Source organism: Coenobita brevimanus, chromosome 47 (assembly GCF_032717465.1).
Source record: "Coenobita brevimanus isolate Jiangsu-jjx chromosome 47, ASM3271746v2, whole genome shotgun sequence".
Taxonomy (NCBI): domain Eukaryota; kingdom Metazoa; phylum Arthropoda; class Malacostraca; order Decapoda; family Coenobitidae; genus Coenobita; species Coenobita brevimanus.
The window spans coordinates 20,531,148-20,552,216 of NC_137000.1; the positions used below are offsets into that span (position 1 = coordinate 20,531,148).

A 21,069-nucleotide genomic window follows, 5' to 3' on the forward strand; every position below is an offset into this window, starting at 1 on the left:
CAGGGGCGCCTTTGCCCTTGGTATACGAATTGTCGAGAGGAAATAGGAAGGGAGTGTGGAAAAAACCAGGTTGGTTAGGGTAGGCTTGGGATGGATGGCGCAGGCAGGGTAGTATGGGATAGGAGTGGTAAGAGACGTAGGAGAAAAGAGAAACGGGCTGGTAGGAGTCTATGGAGGGAGATGACAGGTCGTACGGGGCAACCAGGGCCGGGTTTGCAGGAATGGGGAGGGCAGATGAAAAAAATTACTGTGGTAAGTATACGGGTAGGTGACCGACGGTGTTGGGTCAGGCCAAGCTGACAGGGTCGACAGTTAGAACAGAGAAAAAGAGGTCTCCATGAGGCAGATGTGAGCTGGGATGCATTGTCTATAATGGGACCATGTGTTGCAGCCTGTACGAGGAGGGGTAGCATGAAGATAGGCCTAACTGGCCGGAGCCATCACACACAACGTAGACATTTACTTGTAATTAAAAAATCGTATTTCATTTTTAGTAATGCAACGTAAAATATGTGAAATTATACCGTCCATAGTTTATTGCCTTTACACACTGAAATAAATGGTGCAATGTAGTACTTTGCTATTTTCTGCAAAACTCATGGTGATTGCTGTAGGCAACATTTTATTTCAGCAGTTGGCCACAATATACGAAAGTCATGTACGTTCTCGGATCACATACTTTCACCATTGTGGAGTGGCTGTGGAGCGGTTGCATCGAGGCAGTTGGACAAAATTCAAAATAAACCATTAGATTAATCCTGCCATTAGGCAGGACCTTTCTCCATTGTCAGTGCATAGATATGTTGCGTCTTTAGCATTATTTTACCGATATTTATACCGTAAGTGCTCTGATGAACTTGCTTCAATTGTGCCTCCCCTTCACATTTTCTCATGACATACTCGGGCAGCTGGGAGAGCCCATGAACTCACTCTCTCTCTCCCACGCAGTGCAGTACTTCTGGTTATCAAAATTCATTTTGTTAGGAACCTACATTATCATAATACAGCTCATAATAGATAGCAACATAAATGTGTAGTCTTAAAGGTGACATGATAGTCAAGCTAGATGTGGGAAAGGAAATGTGTTTGCAGATTTCAGTAAAGGAATGCCACCGCTGCCACCAAAATAATATGTCAGTCTTGTGATTGATTATATAGTAGTTGTAGCCGAAATGGAGTAAACAGTGAGTAGATATGTAAGGAAAACAATTTCAGTCCACTTGTAGTCAATGGCAGAAGTTAAAGATGGATACTGGGTCTTGATCGTAGTTTTACTGTCTTCAAAGGGAAAGTTCAAGTTGAGCACTGTGTGTATTACACAGGAGCGTATATATGCTAGCTAGGTTCAAGCTAGACCCCTCTTCTCTTCTCTCTCTCTCTACAACCTCATGTCCCTGTCGCTAGCCTCCTTCTCACTGTCTAATTCCTCCTTTCTTGTATAGGAGAGCTTGTGTCACGTGTACTGGACGTTTGTGCCGGTTCTAGAAGTTTGTGTCTGTCTGTGTGTATGTAGCATTTCTGATGACATACTGCAGTTCTGGCATTCCTTTACTGAAATCTGCAAACACATTACCTTTTCCACACCTAGCTTGACTGTCATGTTACCTTTAAGACTATACGTTTATGTTGCTATCTATTATCAGTCGTATTATGATAATGTAGATTCCTAACACTTTATCCCCAGAACTACTACTCTTTGAAATTCACTTCCTGGGAGTTGCTTCCCACAAACATTTAATCCACTTTAATATAAGTCCAGTTGTTATAAATATTTTGTAAATGGTGGATGCCTTTAGGCACATGGACTTTTTTTTTATTTCCTTTGTTTTTTCTTCATCCATTCATTGTCTCTTTAAAAGAAATGTAAAATTTCCTTCCATTAAGAAAAATGAGTATTTTGTGAAGTCTTTTAGATGCGCTGAACTACTTGGTACGATATGCAAAACTTATAATTTACTGTGTATGATCATGAATTTTTATCAACAGCTGCATTGGTAAGGTGTCCTAAATTTGTTCACAGTGGGAAAGTGATGTAGAAAATAAATTAGTCTTTTCCTTTTATATCAATAGGATTTAGTTCTTAATGCAGCTCGGCTGAGTACAGCGTCCTAAAAGCACACAGGATAACAAAGATGCTCAGTCGTAGGCTTATGGTTTCTATATTAATGGCAAGGTAAAACACACAACTTGGTACAATGGTAGGCAGTGCTGTGAGAGGTCAGGATTGCAGGGAATAGTGTGTGTGTGAGTGAGTGAGTGTAGTGAGCTGAATATGTGTGCGAGTCTGTGCTTTTATGACTAATCCCTTCTGGGAGTCAGCAGTCACTTGACAACCGATGTTGGGCCTAACTACTTGAGGGAATTTAACCGACTCGACATCCGGTTAGCCAAAGATAATTTGGTTGAGGGAAGATTGGAAAATCACGTCGCATACCTCACCGGATTTAGCAGGTGGCCACATGGTGTACTTTAGTGATCTGTAACACGTAGTATGCCACAGTGTCTAGGGATGTGCCAGGTAGAGGTTAATCCGGCCGCATAAATGTACAGTACAGTAGTGGTATGCTACACTAGCTTCCCCCAGTTGTGAAGAGCTTCTGCTGACTGTCAAGCTGAATCAGCCCTGCTATATGTCTGAAGGGTGGAGGAATTATACACCTCCCAGGACCACATCAAAATATTTTCGAATGTGGGCAATTGGGATAGTAGGCGTGGAATGTAGAATCTTTGTCAGCTCACCTGGGCGTGTGCACTGAAATTCTACTCAACCTGGGATGACGAAGCTGAGCGGGGAAGTCTCGATCCATGCAGGTAGCATGTAACAGCTGAATATGGCACGGTGGTCTGTTGTGTCTCAGCATCCTTGAGAGCATACACAGTGCAACTTGAGCCTGGCTGGCGTGGCTGCTACCAAAATTATTCGACGGTATCGTGGGTCACATGGGGTACGGTATAAGTGGCATGGACGGATATGGATCTTGCATGTTGGTCCTATACACCTGGGACCTTGGTGACTGCAACATGTCCCTGTCTCACACTGGGCATTTTATGTGGTTGTGCATTGTGAGCATTTGTGAGCACAGCTGAAATGATGAGGGACGAATAGTAATGGATAAGTACGCTTGGAGATGCGCTTCGTTTCTAACTTTGCATCGAATGGAGTGGTCTTAGTCACATAGGCGTTTCTGAAGTGCAAAAAAACGTGTGTGGATGGTCTGCTTGAGAAGTGAAACTGACAGCTCTGAAAGAATGAATGACAAGTGAATGGATATGTGATCTGTTTAACTGGCTACTCTGTTAACTGTACTCTTCTTACGCTTTCTTATTTCTATTTTCGGATCCTACCTACCTCATAAATATCTAATGAGTACTTGGTTTAGTATGATGATAGAGACAATGACGATGTTGGAGCTTTGAAGTGGTGAGCAGTGTTTTTTTTTTTTTATCTGCCAGACTATTATGGTCAGCTCAAAATGTTTCTTTCAGTAAAACCAACTTCGTTCAAAAATTTCGGTTTGATTGCCACCTAGTCTAGTATCACTGTTAATATTCTGGCACTTGTAGCTGCAAGAATCTGAATGATTTGTAGTGTTCATCTTGATATGCGACAAGAGGGAGATTAGGTAGAATGTCAGTCTGGAATTTCTTATAAAATATGTTTAAGTGTGTTTGTGCAGGAACTTTGAGTAAGATACAAACATTAACTAATCTTTAAAGGGCAATACTAAGTCTTTGGGACCATGGGTGGATATATGATAGAATACGTAGTTGTAGGGGTGGGCAAAAACTTGGACTTCATGGACCTGTAGTGTCCAGCAGTCATTTTCCACATTTCATATGCTCTTTGTTTCAGCATTATTTTGTGGCTCTTATCGTAATGCGAGGGTAGGAGACTGGGTTGGAGGAATGATCACCAGTTTTAATTCAAGAAGGTAGGGTATAATTGCACAGATTTCAGAAAACCAGTCGTAACATGTTTGTGAAAACCCTGTTGTTTCTTCTGCAGCTTAGAAGTCTGTTCAGTATACAATTATATAACGTTTTTGTCACACTTAATATATTCTGGCTACTCCCAGGCGATTTTACTTAGCAAAAGGAAACCTGTGCCTTTTGAGGGATAAGAGTGATTTCCATGAAAATTATTTGCCTCCTTACACACCTGCATCACCTGAAGCTTTCAGCATTTCAGGACCTATCACTGGACGACCAGCCGCCTTATCATTTTTCTGTAGTTTTTTACCTTCTTCGCGCCATCACACCCAAACAAAAGAAGCGGTCCTGTACTGGTATTGCTGGGTCCAGTGACGTACCTAGAGATTTGGGGGCCCGGGGGGCTAGGTTCTTTTCGGGGCCCCCCTCCTGTAGAGGGACCCCGCAAAGAACCTAGCCCCCCTAATTCTCAAAACTTATCTAATATCTCAGCCGGGATTCTCGGGATGATAAATATATATATATATATATATATATATATATATATATATATATATATATATATATATATATATATATATATATATATATATATATATATCTATCTATCTATATATATATATATATATATATATATATATATATATATATATATATATATATATATATATATATATATATATATATATATATATATATATATATATATATATATATATATATATATATATATATATATATATATCTATATATATATATTAATTTAAAAACTTATAAAGTTTTAAGGCTTTTTGGGGCCCCCCTTCAATTGGGGGCCCAGGGGGCAGTATCAGACAGCCCCCTCTCCCCGCCCCCCCGCAGGTACGCCACTGGCTAGGTTGAAATCCAACATTGTCGCAGACTAAATTCATACTCAGCAGACTCAGGCTCTTGTAATTTTCTGTGCTTCTGAAGACACATTCCCTTGATATTTTCTCATGCACATTTTTAACCTGCTGTGTTCATAATGCTCCATTGCAAAGGCATCTTGACCACCTTATTTTAAAATCTGTACTGTTCTTGTTATTCACAAAATTGACGTGCGTTATCTTTTGACTCCATCTTTAAAAACATGTCTCTTCTTAAGTTTACCCTTCTACCAGGACTTATTGATTTTTTTCTCTTTCATTGCTTCATTTACTGTATTATTCCACCACCACCATCATCATAATTCTGCCACCGACTTTTTTGTGTAGTTTCTGAGGCCATATTTTTGTGTTCCATTTGTCTCTCATGGTAACTACAGTTTCATTCGTTATCTTCATTCTATATATCTGCGCATGAAATGTGTCCTAAACAGTTTAATCGTTTAGGAGATGAAAACAGGGAAAGCTGCAGGTATGGATGGGTGTGCTATGGAATGCCTGAAGGGTGGTGGAATGACTATTGTTGACAGGTTAGTATGATTGTTGAATGTGTGTTTTGATAGGTATAGTGCCAATTGACTGGGCAAGTGCTTGCGTGGTCCCGTTGTATATAGGCAAGGGTGATAAGTATGAATGTACGAGCTTTATGGGTATAAGTCTGTTGAGTGTGGTAGGTAAGGTGTATGGTAGAGTGTTAATTATGAGAGTTAGAGAGCGTACAGAGGGAGTGATTGGTGATGAGCAGTGTGGCTTTAGGAGAGGGAGGGGATGCGTGGATCAGGTGTTCGCTGTGAGACAAGTGTATGAAAAGTATATAGCGAAAGGCAATGATTTGTTTTGGTCATTCATGGATTTAGAGAAAGCGTATTGATAGGGAGGCTTCGTGGACTGTTTTAAGATTGTGTGGATTTGATGGTAGGTTACTAAAAAGGGAGAAAAGTTTTTATGTAAATAGTAGAGCGTGTGTAAGAGTGGGAAATGCTAGGAGTGATTGGTTTCCCGTGAGAGTGGGGCTGTAACAGGGATGTGTGATGTCGCCTTGGTTGTTTAATATTTATATGGATGGTGTTGTAAGGGAGGTGAATGCAAGAGTTTTAGGTGGAGGTCTGAGTCTGGTGAATCTTGATGGTGGGGAGTTGAATCTGAAGCAGCTGCTGTTTGCAGATGATACTGCATTTGTGGCTGATTCAGAGGACAGATTGAGACAGTCGGTAGAGGAGTTTAGAAGGGTGTGTGAAAGGAGGAAATTGACAGTAAATGAGAATATGAGTTAAGTGATGAAGTGTACGAGGTTGGTAGATGGTAGGGAGATGAACATAGTTTTGAACGGTGAATTGCTTGAGGAGGTAGAGTGTTTTAAATATTTAGCGTCGCATGTTGCTGTAGATGGAAGAATAGATGCAGAAGTGAAGTTTAGAATGAATGAAGTAGGTAAGGTGCTAGGAGGAATGAAAAAAGTGTTTAGATGTCGTTCGCTTAGAATGGATGTAAAGAGAAGGCTGTATGAGTGTGTTGTGGTACCGCCTGCATTATATGGGGCTGAAACATGAAATATGGGTGTAGCAGAGAGGAAAAGTTTGAATGTAATGGAGATGAGGTGTCTGAGGAGTATGTGTGGAGTGACGCGTACGGATCGAGTGTGAAATGATGAAGTGTGAAGAACTGGAGTTGTTCGGGAGATGGCTGGTAGAGTTGAGCAGAGGGTGTTGCGATGGTTTGGGAATATGGGGAGAATGGATAATGAGCGATTTATGAAAAAGATGACTAGATCTGATGTGAGACGTGTAAGGCTGAGAGGAAGACCACAAATAGGATGGATGGACAGTGTGAAGAGAGCGTTGGATGCGAGAGGGATGTCTGTTGGGCAAGGAAGAGTGGCTGTGCGTGACAGAAATAAATGGAGAGAAGTTGTGAATGAGTAAATGATGATGCAGCCCTGAGGGGATATTCTCCCGAATTTTGTCTGATCAGCTAGTCAGGTCAGGTGCGGGTAAGGGGATGGGCCTATTATGATGTAGCAGGGGTAAACCAGCTCTGCTGTCGGGCCCTGCTGCAGATGTCACTGATTGCACTGCGCAGTTGACCCTTGTGCGGTGTGGTGCGGTGAGGATCTGTCCCTTCTCCCATTTGGGGCTAAGATGCGAATGAATGTGTTTGAATGGATGAGTAAATGGGGAGTGTGTCGTCCTGTCTCGGCTACCTCCCTTTCCTTGGGGGAAGCAGCTTAGGTATGTAGATATATAGATAGCTTTATCACATGCAAATAGCTGGTACTATGGAATGCATTTCTTCATGTGACTGTTCTAGATGTCCTCTGTTGTTCTTCACAGTTACTGCTGGCCATACTGGTGTCCTGGTGTTTGTGCTGGCTCCTGACAGTCACGGACTCCCTTCCACGTGACAACCGAGCTCGCACAGACAGCTCTAATGACCTGATCACGCTCTCACCATGGATAAGTGTTCCATATCCAGGTAAAACAGACGAACGCGCGCGCGCGCACGCACACACACACACACACACACACACACACACACACACACACACACACACACACACACACACACACACACAAATACTGCTTGTAGTATGTGAGAGAAAATGTGGAAATTCAACTAGGTTGTTCAGATAAGATGCAAAGACAGAAAGAATGGTCAGATAAAATAAGGATCCGTATTCCTGTCATTCTATTTGGAGAATAAGTTGGAAGCAGGACTGAGGTTCAGGGAATACTGCAGGAAATAATGAAGAAGGTTGGAATTTACTTAAACAGTAATAAACGGACAATTAAGATACTGCTGGTGGAAGCGATGGAAATGAGGGGAACTTGAGAACAATGTTGAGAAAAGATGTAAATTTAAATATTTTTATTGAGTTTACTTAATCCCGTATGTAGAGATACTCAAAGGAAGCTTCTTCATAATCTGCCTGCTGTTATTACGCACTCTGGAGTAGCAGTGCTTTTCCCACTCAGCTATGGACTGAGGCATAGCGTGTATGAATGGTAGATGATGAAGCAAAAACGTTAATTTGCTTCTAAGGTTTTAGCGAAAGTGAAAGCTTGTTGATATGTTCTACCATTCAGGGGAACTCCCACCAGCTGTGCATGGCCTGCTGTTACTGTCAGACTAGGTCTGGGTCTCGAAAGGCACGGGGTGCCGTGGGGAGGGAGACGAAATGAAAGCCGTATGGTTGAGCAGCTTCACTGGATGTTCCACCACCTCCTTTAAGAAGAAAATGTGTTTTTGGCAATACAAAGTTCACTTTCCTCACAAAGTTGGTGGTAATGTGTAGTGACATCTGGTACTCTGGAGAAAAAATGACGTTCATTCCAACTATCTACTGCAGTGACGCTAATGAGAAGCCTACATTTGGTGACACTGTGCACGGGAGGGGGGGGGGAGGAGGCGAAGCACTAGGAGCTGCATGTGTCCCTGCACCTGGGTTTGGGTAGGGATCTTGGTCCGACTGGTGAAACGCTGTCCAACACGAAAGGGTACGGGTTCCTTACGTGGTGTGTGTACTGCTCTGTACCAGTACAAAGGCCCCTGCAGAAGTAGTAGCTTTCTGTTGGTCGATGGGTCTGCTCGGCTAGACAGATCGGGGTTAAGTAACAACCTTCTATGGTGGTAATATGGATGACAGAAATGGACTTATGGAAGTAGAATTGGGGACAGGTTCAGCAAGTTAATAATTGGTAGTGGGTGAACCGATTCTTCGGGGTATAGGGTGTGGGTGTGGTAACATATAAAGTTTCTTCATAATTATGGTCTGCATCCTTCCTTAATCGATATACTCTAAGCCCTGGATTGCAGAAGACCTTGTTCTTACCAAAGACAGTAAATTTTACATCTCTTACATATAGGCTATAGAGAGGGAGAAAGAGAGAGAGAGAGATTTAATACACACACACACACACACACACAACTACATATATATATACCAGAAAGTATATATATACACACACACACACACGCAACTACATATATACACAAGAAAGCACTAAGAAGGCCCATACTTTCACCAGCGCCTAAATTACTGCTGAGATTCCTCATTTCCTACCAGACAAATTCTTTCATGGTCTCACATAGCCAGTTGATTCCGCCATGTCAGTCGGCCGTATTAAACAATTTCGGAGGAAACATACCTTTAGCATTGCAAGTGAATTTACTATTTGCTTCTGCATCCACACCCAGAGCCACCTCAAACTCTAATCAAGTCGTTCTGTACCCAGTGCCCACGTATCCAGAAGACTTCACTGATGTCCAATTCCTTTTTTTTTTTTTTTTTTTTTTTTTTGTGCACAATCAGACAGACAGACACAGGTAAAAACATAACATCAGTCCAACTTCATTTGCGATGGTTACAAATAAAATCAAAACAAAAATGTATTGCTGTTGATAGGCGGTGGTTCTGGATGTCCTAGGAACAAAATTCATGTGGTTGGCAGTGGCTGCTTCCGGACATTCATGCCACACTTAGTCATTAACTCCCACACTCATATCATTATCTCCCATGAATGACCCCAGAATTGCCTTGGGTATAAACTCCCAAAAGTTGCCAATGCTAACCTGATAATTGAAGTCGGGCACCTCTTCCTGATCCACACAGTAGCATACTTTCTAAAATCCCTTACATCAATGGTTTCCAACCTTTTCTAATTCTTGTCCCCCTTCACTGAATGACACATTCCCTGCGCCCCCCTTCCTCAAATACTGGAATTTACTGGCACATGTCAGTATCATAGATTCTTAATCTTTGAAATTGTTTATATATTCAGATAACTAGATTTCTTATTCATATCTGAAATATTTTCTCCATATTTAGAAATTACTGAATTCCATCATAATTCATAGTTTTCAAATATAATTACCCTCTTTATCAAGCCTACGCGCCCCCCCCCCCCAGGCAGCCCTACGTGTCCCCCTATGGGGGTTCACCCCACAGGTTGGAAACCACTGCCTTACATGATAATTATTAGTAAACAGTAATAAATTCTGCAATGATGTAATCATTAGTTATTATACCTGTTTTCTAGACATGATTTATTAAGAAAAATATTGCGGAACAGTTACTAAAATACATAAACAACAAGTGGCGCCATAGCATTCATCGCATAATGTTACAAGTCTCACTACATGTTTATTTTGAAAAGCCTATCACGTAGTTTTCAAACAAATTAATGCTGCATCTGGCACATGCTGAAGTGAATGTACCGAATTTTACTTATGAAAAAAGTATAATTTTCAAAACCGTAAACATGGGAAGACGAAACCGCCTGCCGAAATCGCGGTTGCTGAACGAGTCTAACTCGTGGTGCATGGGGTCGGTATTAAATTGATCTGTACAAATATTTTGCGATCAAACGGCATTATATTGCTTTTGTATGGAGAAATATGAATATAAATTTTTCACATATTGAAATAGTAAGGAAAGAATGTGAGTCAGAATGAATGACTGGTGTTTGAGCTAAGAAAAATATTCGTCCCGGAAATAAGACGGTACGCTAATGTTTCCATTCCAACTTCAGTTAGGTAGCAGACGACACACTGAAAGTCCCTCAGTCGTGGGACGAACGCGTTATTGCATACGGTCTTCACCTGAGGTCTAGTACTTTATATTAGTTTCATATATACTGTAGATGCATGGTTATAAGTTTTTCATTTCATTCAAATAATGAGAGCATGAACATCGATGGATTGAGCTAGGAACAAGGTTGGTCCCGGAATTGAGTTCTTTGGTGATTTCCTTTGTTATGCTAGGTGTTCTTAGGGCGGCTTCATGTCCTAGCAACACCTAATGTATACCTGGGTTCCTTTTCTCGACCGGAGCTAAGACACGGTGTGAGAGGAACAGGGCATAAAAACGCAGTGCAACAACCTTACATGTATATTACCAAATTCTTGATACAGGGAAGCTAGAAAATCCACAAGACTCTATACAAAAGCAAAGCTCGGACCGACAGATATGTATTACAGGTATCACGCAGGATACCGGCAGTCTCGAGAATAAGCGGACAGACTCGGTACTTAAGTGAAGTTGGGAGTACACTTAATTCTTGGGATCATACACATGTCCCATGTTCACTGAGTGGGGCAGGACGGTAGAATACTGCTAATGTCTCGCCTCCCAGGTAGCAGAGTTGAGGCAGGTAAACACTGGCACTGTACTCTGATTGTCACTTTCACTTTTACTTCACTGGCATGGAAGTCACAGTCACAGTAGGGGTGAGGGGCAAGGGAGCGGCTGTCCGGTGGCTCACAGGTGTTGGTCCAGCGTTGGCTGAGTCCCCTCAAGTGTCTTCTTGTCTAGGGGGCATGGGACTGCTCGTAGAGGTGTCGTCCTCCGGAGTGGGCTTGGTGAAGGGCCCCGAACTGGAGAGGCTAGGTACAGAGGTTTGGCCCTCAAGACTGAGGCCAGATATCTTCCGTAAGTGCCCGTTGCGGGAAAGCACGTCGCTCCTTGTCCGGACTGGCGAGGTCGTGCCTGGATGGATGGCTGTATGTGTGGGTGATTGGATATATGGCGGCGTGGAGGGCTCATCTGCTGCGGTCTCACTCCCGCTGTTTCATCATCAGAGTAGGACTGCAGCGTTGCTGGTGACAGGAGTCCAACAGGTGCTGGTCGCCTTCAGGTACCTGCTGGATAGAGTGCAGCCCCATGGTCAAAACAGGTCCTCTCCACCAATCCGCTGTCAGGAGGTTTTCCTTCTGAAGGCTGCCTCGGGCTGGGAAGCTAGAGGTGGTACTCACTCCACCAATGGTGGGGTGGCTCGAGCGGGGATCTCTCTCTGGTTGTGGAGTCACAGGGTGAGGGACTTTTGGGATGTCCTTTCCTGGCACGGCCACCAGCCATCACTGAGGTCCTGCGGGCAATGGGAGGAGAGTGACTACCAGTCATCCCTTTCCCGTCGGTGCAGCAAGTGGCTGTCACTGGGGCCCGACTTGCTGACAGAACTGCAGACGAAGTCTGGCTACTGGCCATCACCTGTCTATGGGTGCAGCTGCAGGCCGTTGCCAAAATCCCCTGTGAAGGGCGATGTGTAGGCGAGGGGCGACTACAGGACATCCCCTGTCTACTGGTGCAGCTGCCTGCCGTCACTGGTGTCGTGCCCTTCAAGGCAACTGCAGAAGGAGAGAGGGCGTGCCGTTCTCTCCCCCCGTGCGGCAACTGGGTGTCACGGGTTCTGCAGGGGAGGTGGACAGCACTCTGAGTAGCTATTGGCCAACTCTTACGTGTGCGGCAACTGGCCATCACAATTGCACGGCTGCAGGCTGCTGCTGGTGCATGGCTACAGGCCGTTGCCAGTGCACGACTACAGGCCATTGCTGGTGCATGACTACAGGCAGTTGCTTGTGTATGGTTACAGGCCGTAGCTTTATTTGTGTGGCTGCCGGCCGTCACTGGAGTGCTGTCTGGAGCTGGTTTATTAGCTCCACCCCGATCTTGGCGAAGGCTGGATTGGTTGGAGGGTAATGCACCCGTACTGAGATGTTTGTGCCTGGTGCACTCCGTGGAATAGGGGCGCACGGCCGTATGGGACGTATGCCCATATCACACGGACGTCTTACGCGCCTTACCGATCCCTCTGTTGTCGTCTCCTGGGAGTGTTGTGATGCCCTCTGTTGCCACGGCTGCTATTTCATCTTTTTTACTTACTATAATGGAGCTTCTTTTCCTCACTGTAGTGAGCAACTATATTAATAATATTTTACTTGTGACTATAGTGATACTTGAACCACATAAATGAAAGTAGTTCCATTGACCGACATCTAATGTATTAAATTATCAGGTGAAGTTTGGCAACTTTTAGGAGTTTATGGCCAAGATTGACAAACATGTAAAATAAAATCCTGATGTGTGTGAAGATTCACCACAAGCTGCTCTTTTGATCGTTTGATTATGAAGATATTATTTATAGTTTTATTCTTGCTACCTGTAATTATTTTGTCAGAGAAACTTTTATAAATTATCTCCATTACCGCCATCAGTACCATGTTGTCTTTTTTTTTTTTTTCCTCTCTCTCGTTCTTGTCACCACCTATCATTTTAATCAAGTTACTCCCTACAGTACAGTGGTGACTAAATTTATTTTTGAAAGGTAAACATTGACAAGAGCAAGGTAAATGTTATTAAGTGCGCGGAAAGAAATAATGTGATAGTGTATTTAGATTATAAGCTTTTCGGTACAAACCCCAACACTCTGGGCAACATTGTCATTAAGGCAAAGCTGGGTTGAGTACGATAAAACAGAAACTACGATATACAACAATACGCAAATGCAAGGTGTAATAATTATCACTATATGAGATGAAAAGTGCTGTGTCTGGCAAGTAGCATTAATAGTAAAAAGCTTAGGATGACATAACGGAGTGATGAAATTTGTACACCTCGATGATAATAGCAAGAAAGATGACTAGAAAACAAAGACAAAACAGCATGAACAAGTTAAGCGCAGTGAGCGCATACCCCCGACAACGCCTACTGCATACCAGACAACTCTGATCTCCAACAAAATTAATAAATTCTTCCGTGGCCTATGACCCACATATCCACAAAATTTAATTGAAGTACATCAGTAACATTCTGAGATATCTTGTGGACCACGAACTAAAAAACAGTTCTGGACCGGGACTCTAATTCAGGTAATCATCAAATTTAAACAACTGTCCCATGGCCCATGGTCTGCATGTCCAAAAATATTGATCAAAATTTTTTTTAGATATGTGGACAGACAAACGGGTGAATACATAACTTCCTTCACCTTCAATGCCATAGGTAAAAAGGAGCTCTTAGAGACTACTGCACTCACCAGCTACATTTGACTGAAGGGTCCAGCATTTGGCTGTGCTTCATGACCTTGACCTTCGACTGACTTCTGATGATCGAGATACTTCATTTTTATTTCACCCTTAACCCTTTCATTAAATCTGGTCCAAATCTGATTAGAATTGTCTGCGTTGACGCCCTGCTACCTTGACCCCTACCTGTTATTGACCATCGACCTATTACTGACTAAATCAAATTTCCTCATCCTTGATTAACCCTTATAACTGTTACAAAGTTTGGTTCATAAACTGTTTGGCAACCTTCCCCTTTGAACCAACTTTTTTCTCTTTTAAATCGAATTACTTAATCTCATCTTATCCCTGATGCCTTTCACCATGTCTGGTCTACAGTAGATAAAACTACTTAAGTTGACTTTGCCACTTGACCTTGACCTTTGTATTACTGCTCTAAAATCAGTAAATCAATTCCTTGACTGATCCTCAACAGTTCCACCAAGTTTGGTTCATATAAGATGAAAAAAAAAAAAAGAGGCTTTATTTGCTTTATTCACACATAGACACACATGGATCGGTTTTGGCCTTCCCTAGTGACCTGAAACTTTGGCTGACTCAAAGTCAAGTCCCGTCGTCTTCAGCAAATGAGACCAAACTTGGAGGAATTCTCCAAGTTTGGTCTCATTTGGATTCAGTACTATTTAAAATGAACCTGCCATATGATTTTGACAGATGAACTGCAAAAACGCGGATTATTTTAGTTTCTCTCAGTTGGTCCATAGTGGAACTACAAGTTTTTTGGTGCGCCTAACAAATCTTTTCAGATCGTCGGAGTGGACCAGGCCAGGGAAGTGACTTAGAGCTAGAAGAAACTCATGTGTAAATGAAGAAGTGCTTGTAAGAGTCATTGTAATGTTGGAGTGGCTTTGGATGTGTGTGTAGTCTATGAACCAAGTGTAATCGGCCCACACAAGCTGACTGTGTGCAAGCATACTTAATAGTATGCGAAACTGGTGCGTATATCTATCTATCTATCTATATATATACATATATATATATATATAAATATATATATATATATATATATATATATATATATATATATATATATATATATCAGAGAGATAGATAGATAAATATAAAAGGGTGACATTGCTAAGTTGAATGGTAGACTAACAGATGTGCTAAGAGAATCTGCGAAGGTAGCAGGGGGAGCTAATACTGCCAAAGCCAACATTTCTGCAACATTCGCGGCCTTTCCTCTAACTTTCGTTCTGTTGAGCACCACCTCTCCTCCTCTAAACCTCACCTTCTTTTTCTAACGGAGACTCAGCTGTCTGAGGCAACTGACAGCAAACCCTTTTCTGTATCCTCCTACTTTCTCTATACTCATTTCAAAGCCAAAGGTGGCTGTTGTGTATATATACGCAACGACTTATCTTGCTCTCGTGTTCCTGAACTTGATTCTTCTGAATTCTCCACACTCTGGCTTCGGCTTTCCTGTCATTCTCTGACTAAATATATCTGTGCTGTTTACTTATCCCCTAATTCTACTGACTATCAAAAATTCTTCAACTATCTTACTTCTACGATGGAACACATTCTATCCATTTCTCCTTTCTCTGAAATCTCCATTCTTGGAGATTTCAATGTTCACCACCACCTTTGGCTCTCCTCTCCTTTCACAGATCCACCTGATGAACAAGCCTACATCTTTTCTATCCTTAATGACCTAGAGCAGCTTGTACAGCACCCTACCCGTATCCCTGACCGCCTTGGAGAGAGCTCCAACATACTTGACCTCTTCCTCACAACTAATCCTTCTGCTTACTCTGTTAATCTTTTCTCTCCGTTGGGCTCCTCCGATCACAACCTTATTACCTTAACCTGTCCTATCACTCCGGTACGGCCTGTGGACCCTCTAGGGAAACGTCGTCTGTGGCATTTTGGAGCCGCAGACTGGGAGGCCCTCAGGCAGTACTTCTTTGATTTTCCCTGGAATGATTATTGCTTCCATGGCCGTGAGCCATCTGAGTGTGCCTTGCGCATTACGGAGGTTATTCTCTCGGGCATGGAAGCATACATTCCTTTCTCATATCCTTTGACTAACGCAAGAAAGCCTTGGTTTAATCACGCTTGTTCTAATGCTGTCCGCAACAAGGAGAGGGCCTACAAAAGGTACCGGAGCCAACCCACCCCTGAATCACATCATCTTTACGTTTCTGCCCGGAATCATGCTAAGTCTGTTCTTCGCTCTACTAAAAATAATTTCATCCATACTAAATGCTCTCAACTCTCCAACTCGAATTCTTCGCGCCCCTTCTGGCATCTTGCCAAAAATCTTTCTAACAACTTTACCTCATCATCCTTCCCTCCTCTTTTCTACTCTGATGGTTCTGTAGCTATTTCTTCTACTGATAAAGCAGATCTCTTCGCACAGACTTTCTCCTCCAATTCTACCTTAGACGATTCCGGTGCTGTTCCTCCATCACTTCCCCCCTCTGACTTCCTCATGGCTGACATTAAAATTTCTTCAGTTGATGTATTTTCTGCCATCACTGGCCTCAGTATTAACAAGGCATATGGGCCTGATGGGGTCCCTCCTGTTGTTCTCAAGAACTGTGCTTCTGTGCTTACACCCTGCCTAGGCAAACTCTTTCGTCTTTGTCTGTCAACTTGTACCTTTCCTTCTTGCTGGAAGTTTGCTCTCATTCAGCCAGTCCCAAAGAAGGGTGACCATTCCCAACCCTCCAACTATCGTCCAATTGCTTTAACGTCCTGTATTTCAAAAGTTTTTGAGTCAATTCTTAATAGAAAAATTTTAAGGCATCTTTCCTATCACAACCTTCTTTCCGATCGTCAGTATGGGTTCCGTCAGGGACGCTCCACTGGCGATCTTCTCACCTACCTTTCAGACTCCTGGTCATCCTCCTTTCGGGACTTTGGCGAAAGCTTTGCCATTGCACTTGACATCTCAAAGGCTTTCGATCGAGTCTGGCATAAATCTTTAATTTCCAAACTGCCCTCTTACGGTTTCTATCCTTCTATCTGTGCCTTCATCGCTAGCTTCCTTTCTGGTCGTTCTATAGCTGCTGTTGTAGACGGCCATCGTTCTTCTCCTAGATCTATCAACAGTGGTGTTCCTCAGGGCTCTGTCCTATCACCAACTCTCTTCCTTTTATTCATCAATGATCTTCTAAGCTGTACATCTAACCCTATCCACTCATACGCTGATGACTCCACCCTTCACCTTTCCATTCGGTTCCCGCAACGCCCATCTCAACAGTTACTTCAAGAAACAAGGGATGAGGCTATGGCACACCTAATGTCTGACTTGGCTCGTATCTCTGACTGGGGTAAAAATAATATGGTTGTCTTTAATGCATCTAAGACTCAGTTCTTACACCTATCAACCCGACAAACTCTTCCACAGGTATACCCACTAATGTTTAATAATATTCAGCTTAATCCTGCATCATCCTTGAACATGCTTGGGGTTTCATTTACTCGGGACTTATCTTGGAAAGATCATATTACATCTCTTGTAAAATCTGCTTCCAAGAGATTGGGTGTGCTAAGCCGACTCCGCTCTTTCTTTACCCCTGCGCAATTGTTGACTCTATACAGGGGTTTTATCCGCCCCTGTGTGGAGTACAACTCTCATGTGTGGGGAGGCTCCCCACATACAGCTCTTCTCAATAGGGTGGAGTCAAAGGCTTTTCGTCTCATTAACTCTCCTCCTTTTACTGACTCCCTTCAACCTCTGTCTCTTCGCCGCACTGTTGCATCTTTATCTCTTTTCTATTGCTACTTTAATGGTCACTGCTCCTCTGAACTGTCTGCTTGCATTCCTCCACCTCTACGACGGGCGCGTAGCACCCGTCTGGCAGCAAACTCTCATCTTTTTTTTTGTCCAACTCTCTAATGCAAGAGTTAACCGTTACTCCCAGTCTTTCATTTATGCAACAGTTCAGCTCTGGAACTGTCTCCCTCTGTCTGTATTTCCTGCTGCCTATGATCTCCAGTCTTTCAAACGCAGTGTGTCCAGGCATCTCAAAATGATCGGATCTTGAATTTGGCTCTATATTGTATTTTGTTTTTCTCTTGGAGGGAACTGTTACTGCGGGCTCATGGCCTTTGGTTCCTTCTTCCTCGCATAAAAAAAAAAGTATTCAAAATAGACCCTCGAGCTCATGAAAAGATGAAAAGAGACGAAAGCAAAAACAAAAACAAAAAAATAAAAACACAGACATCATGAAAAGTAGCATGCCAAAATGTATGAAACGAAAGGTGTGTAACGAATGTACAATCCCAGTAATGACATACGGTTGTGAGACCTGGAAACTGACAAAATCCATGGAAAATTAACTAATATGTTCTCAGAGAGCAATGAAAAGGTCATTGTTGGGAAGATCTTTAAGCGACAGAAAAAGGTCAACTTGGGTGAGAGAGCAGACTAAAGTCAGACATTACAGAAGTTAAAAGAGAACAGAATTGGAGGTGGGTAGGACATGTAGCAAGAACAAAGGATAAACGATGGAATAAGACGCTGACTAGCTTGACTCCAAGAGATTGTATAGGCAGCAGAAAAAGGACAGACAAAAGGTGGAGGGGTAGGACAGAGAAGTTTGCAGGCAAAACGTGGCGGAGATTGGCTCAGCTAAGGAATCAGTGAAAAAGGCTGGGGTGGCCTTTGTCCATCAGTGGACTTACAATGGTTGCTGCTGATATATATATATATATATATATATATATATATATATACAGCCCTAGCATGTATTCAACATGGACGGTGGGTGTTAGCGCCGAAGTGGTGACATGTACAGGTGAATTGTACGTAGGACTGTTGGGCCTTGGAAGCAGGCTGTGAAGCCTATGCCCAGAGTCGCACACACACACACACACACACACACACACACACACACATATATATATATATATATATATATATATATATATATATATATATATATATATATATATATATATATATATATTCAGCTTTATCCTGCATCATCCTTGAACATGCTTGGGGTTTCATTTACTCGGGACTTATCTTGGAAAGATCATATTACATTTCTTGTAAAATCTGCTTCCAAGAGATTGGGTGTGCTAAGCCGACTCCGCTCTTTCTTTACCCCTGCACAATTGTTGACTCTATACAGGGGTTTTATCCGCCCCTGTGTGGAGTACAACTCTCATGTGTGGGGAGGCTCCCCACATACAGCTCTTCTCAATAGGGTGGAGTCAAAGGCCTTTCGTCTCATTAACTCTCCTCCTCTTACTGACTCCCTTCAACCTCTGTCTCTTCGCAGCACTGTTGCATCTTTATCTCTTTTCTATCGCTACTTTAATGGTCACTGCTCCTCTGAACTGTCTGCTTGCATTCCTCCACCTCTACGACGGGCGCGTAGCACCAGTCTGGCAGCAAACTCTCATCCCTTTTCTGTCCAACTCTCTAATGCAAGAGTTAACTGTTACTCCCAGTCTTTCATTTATGCAACAGGTCAGCTCTGGAACTGTCTCCCTCTATCTGTATTTTCTGCTGCCTATGATCTCCAGTCTTTCAAACGCAGTGTGTCCAGGCATCTCAAAATGATCGGATCTTGAATTTGGCTCTCAATTGTATTTTGTTTTTCTCTTGGAGGGAACTGTTACTGCGGGCTCATGGCCTTTGGTTCCTTCTTCCTCGCATAAAAAAAAATAAAAAATATATATATATATATATATTATATATATATATATATATATATATATATATATATATATATATGTGTGTGTGTGTGTGTGTGTGTGTGTCCGACTCTGGGCATAGGCTTCACAGCCTGCTTCCAAGGCCCAGCAATCCTACGTACAATGCACCTGTACATGTCACCACTTCAGCGCTAACACCCACCGTCCGTATTGAATACATGCTAGGGCTGTCTGATACAGGACTGGTGTATCGGTAGTAGCGGGGGTATTTTTACAACGTGTCGGCGGGTCTTCTGGTAGATCAGTAAAGTCTGTTTTTTATGAAATGCAAATCCTTAACCCGTCACGTCCCGAGGTTTTCCGCACCTCCGACATCCCCCAGTCCCGAGGTATTTTCGATTTTTTTTTTTTTTTTTTTTGGCTAAAACCTTCGCTTTTGGTGAGAAACATCGAAAATTCATAGAGAAATCACTCACCTGAGGTTTAAAATACCCAATCCAGGTAGGAGTTCCTCCTTACCTGACTGGGTTTTCTAACATGCTGGCACCAAAGAAAACGAGTTCTATGGGAGGGTAACTATTTTATCCACTCATAAATGGTATTTATTTATTTACTTGGTACGAATGTATGTGTAGTATGAGAGTATATTGGTTTTCAAGCAGTAATAAAGGCATTATAAGCATTGTTTCACTCACTAACTAATCACCATACCTGACCTTTTTTTGCCACATTACCTGATCATTATTTCTGGCTGTTTCTTCTTCTAATGCTATGTAAACATTGTCCTCCACATTGTCATCGATTGGGGAATCACTCTGGCCCTGAATATCTTTATTAGCCAGGTCACTGGTAACAGGTCCTTTGCCAAGACAATGGCGTGAGGGGGGGGAGGGGGAGGTTATGCGGTGTAAGGCATTGTCCCTGCTTGGCATCTTGTAGAGGAATGGAGGAAGGTGTCCCGTGTATACATACGAAAAATCACGCGCGAAAATTGAAAATTGTGCAAATTAGGGACCTTGCAATTGCACGACGTACTGGTATGTCGCCGGGACTGTCAAATGCAAATCGTTGCAACGTACCCATACGTCGACGGGACGGGGCGGGTTAAACTGTTCCCTGCCCCACTGGGAATTTGAACCTGGGTCCAATAGGACTGCAGGCCACCTCTCCACCGACTGAGCCACCGCCTCCCCAGGCCACCTCTCTACTGACTAAGCCGCCGCCTCCCCCATATATATATATATATACATATATATATATATATATAGAGAGAATAATTTTTGCCCTCCATCAGATAAAGTCAGAGGAGGGTATTGTTATCACTGTTGTCCGTCTGTAGAGTTGGGTAGCTTGGCGTAGAGCTTTTCGTTTGCAGAGCATACTGTAGAAAGTATTAACTACAGATTCATGAAATTTCACATAGTTATGTTTCCTATAGTGAACTGGTGCCTTTTGATAGGTTGAATGCTGTGTCATAAGTAGTTTAAATATATATATATATATATATATATATATATATATATATATATATATATATTGGGGGATGAAGTATATATATATATATATTGGGGGATGAAGTACGTGAAAGGGTACAGCAGGGAAGAAAGGTTGTTGGTACACTGAAAGCAGTGATGAGAAATAGGGAGGTGAGTATGGAAGTTAAGAAGTCACTGCATGATGGTATTGTGATCCCTACCCCGACGTATGGAAGCGAGGCGTGGACCTTGCAAGAGGGGAACAAGTCAAGAGTGAGAGCAGT

The 21,069-nt window shown here is 42.6% G+C and overlaps 1 protein-coding gene across 1 annotated transcript in view; it reads left to right on the forward strand.

The window, feature by feature from the left end:
- LOC145399112 (solute carrier family 23 member 1-like) overlaps window positions 1-21,069 on the forward strand; it is a 753,597-nt gene that overhangs the window by 387,037 nt on the left and 345,491 nt on the right. Inside the window, exon 7 of the mRNA XM_080271856.1 lies at window positions 7,166-7,307. Coding sequence (XP_080127982.1) covers window positions 7,166-7,307 — 142 coding nt within the window. The remainder of the gene's footprint in view (window positions 1-7,165; window positions 7,308-21,069) is intronic.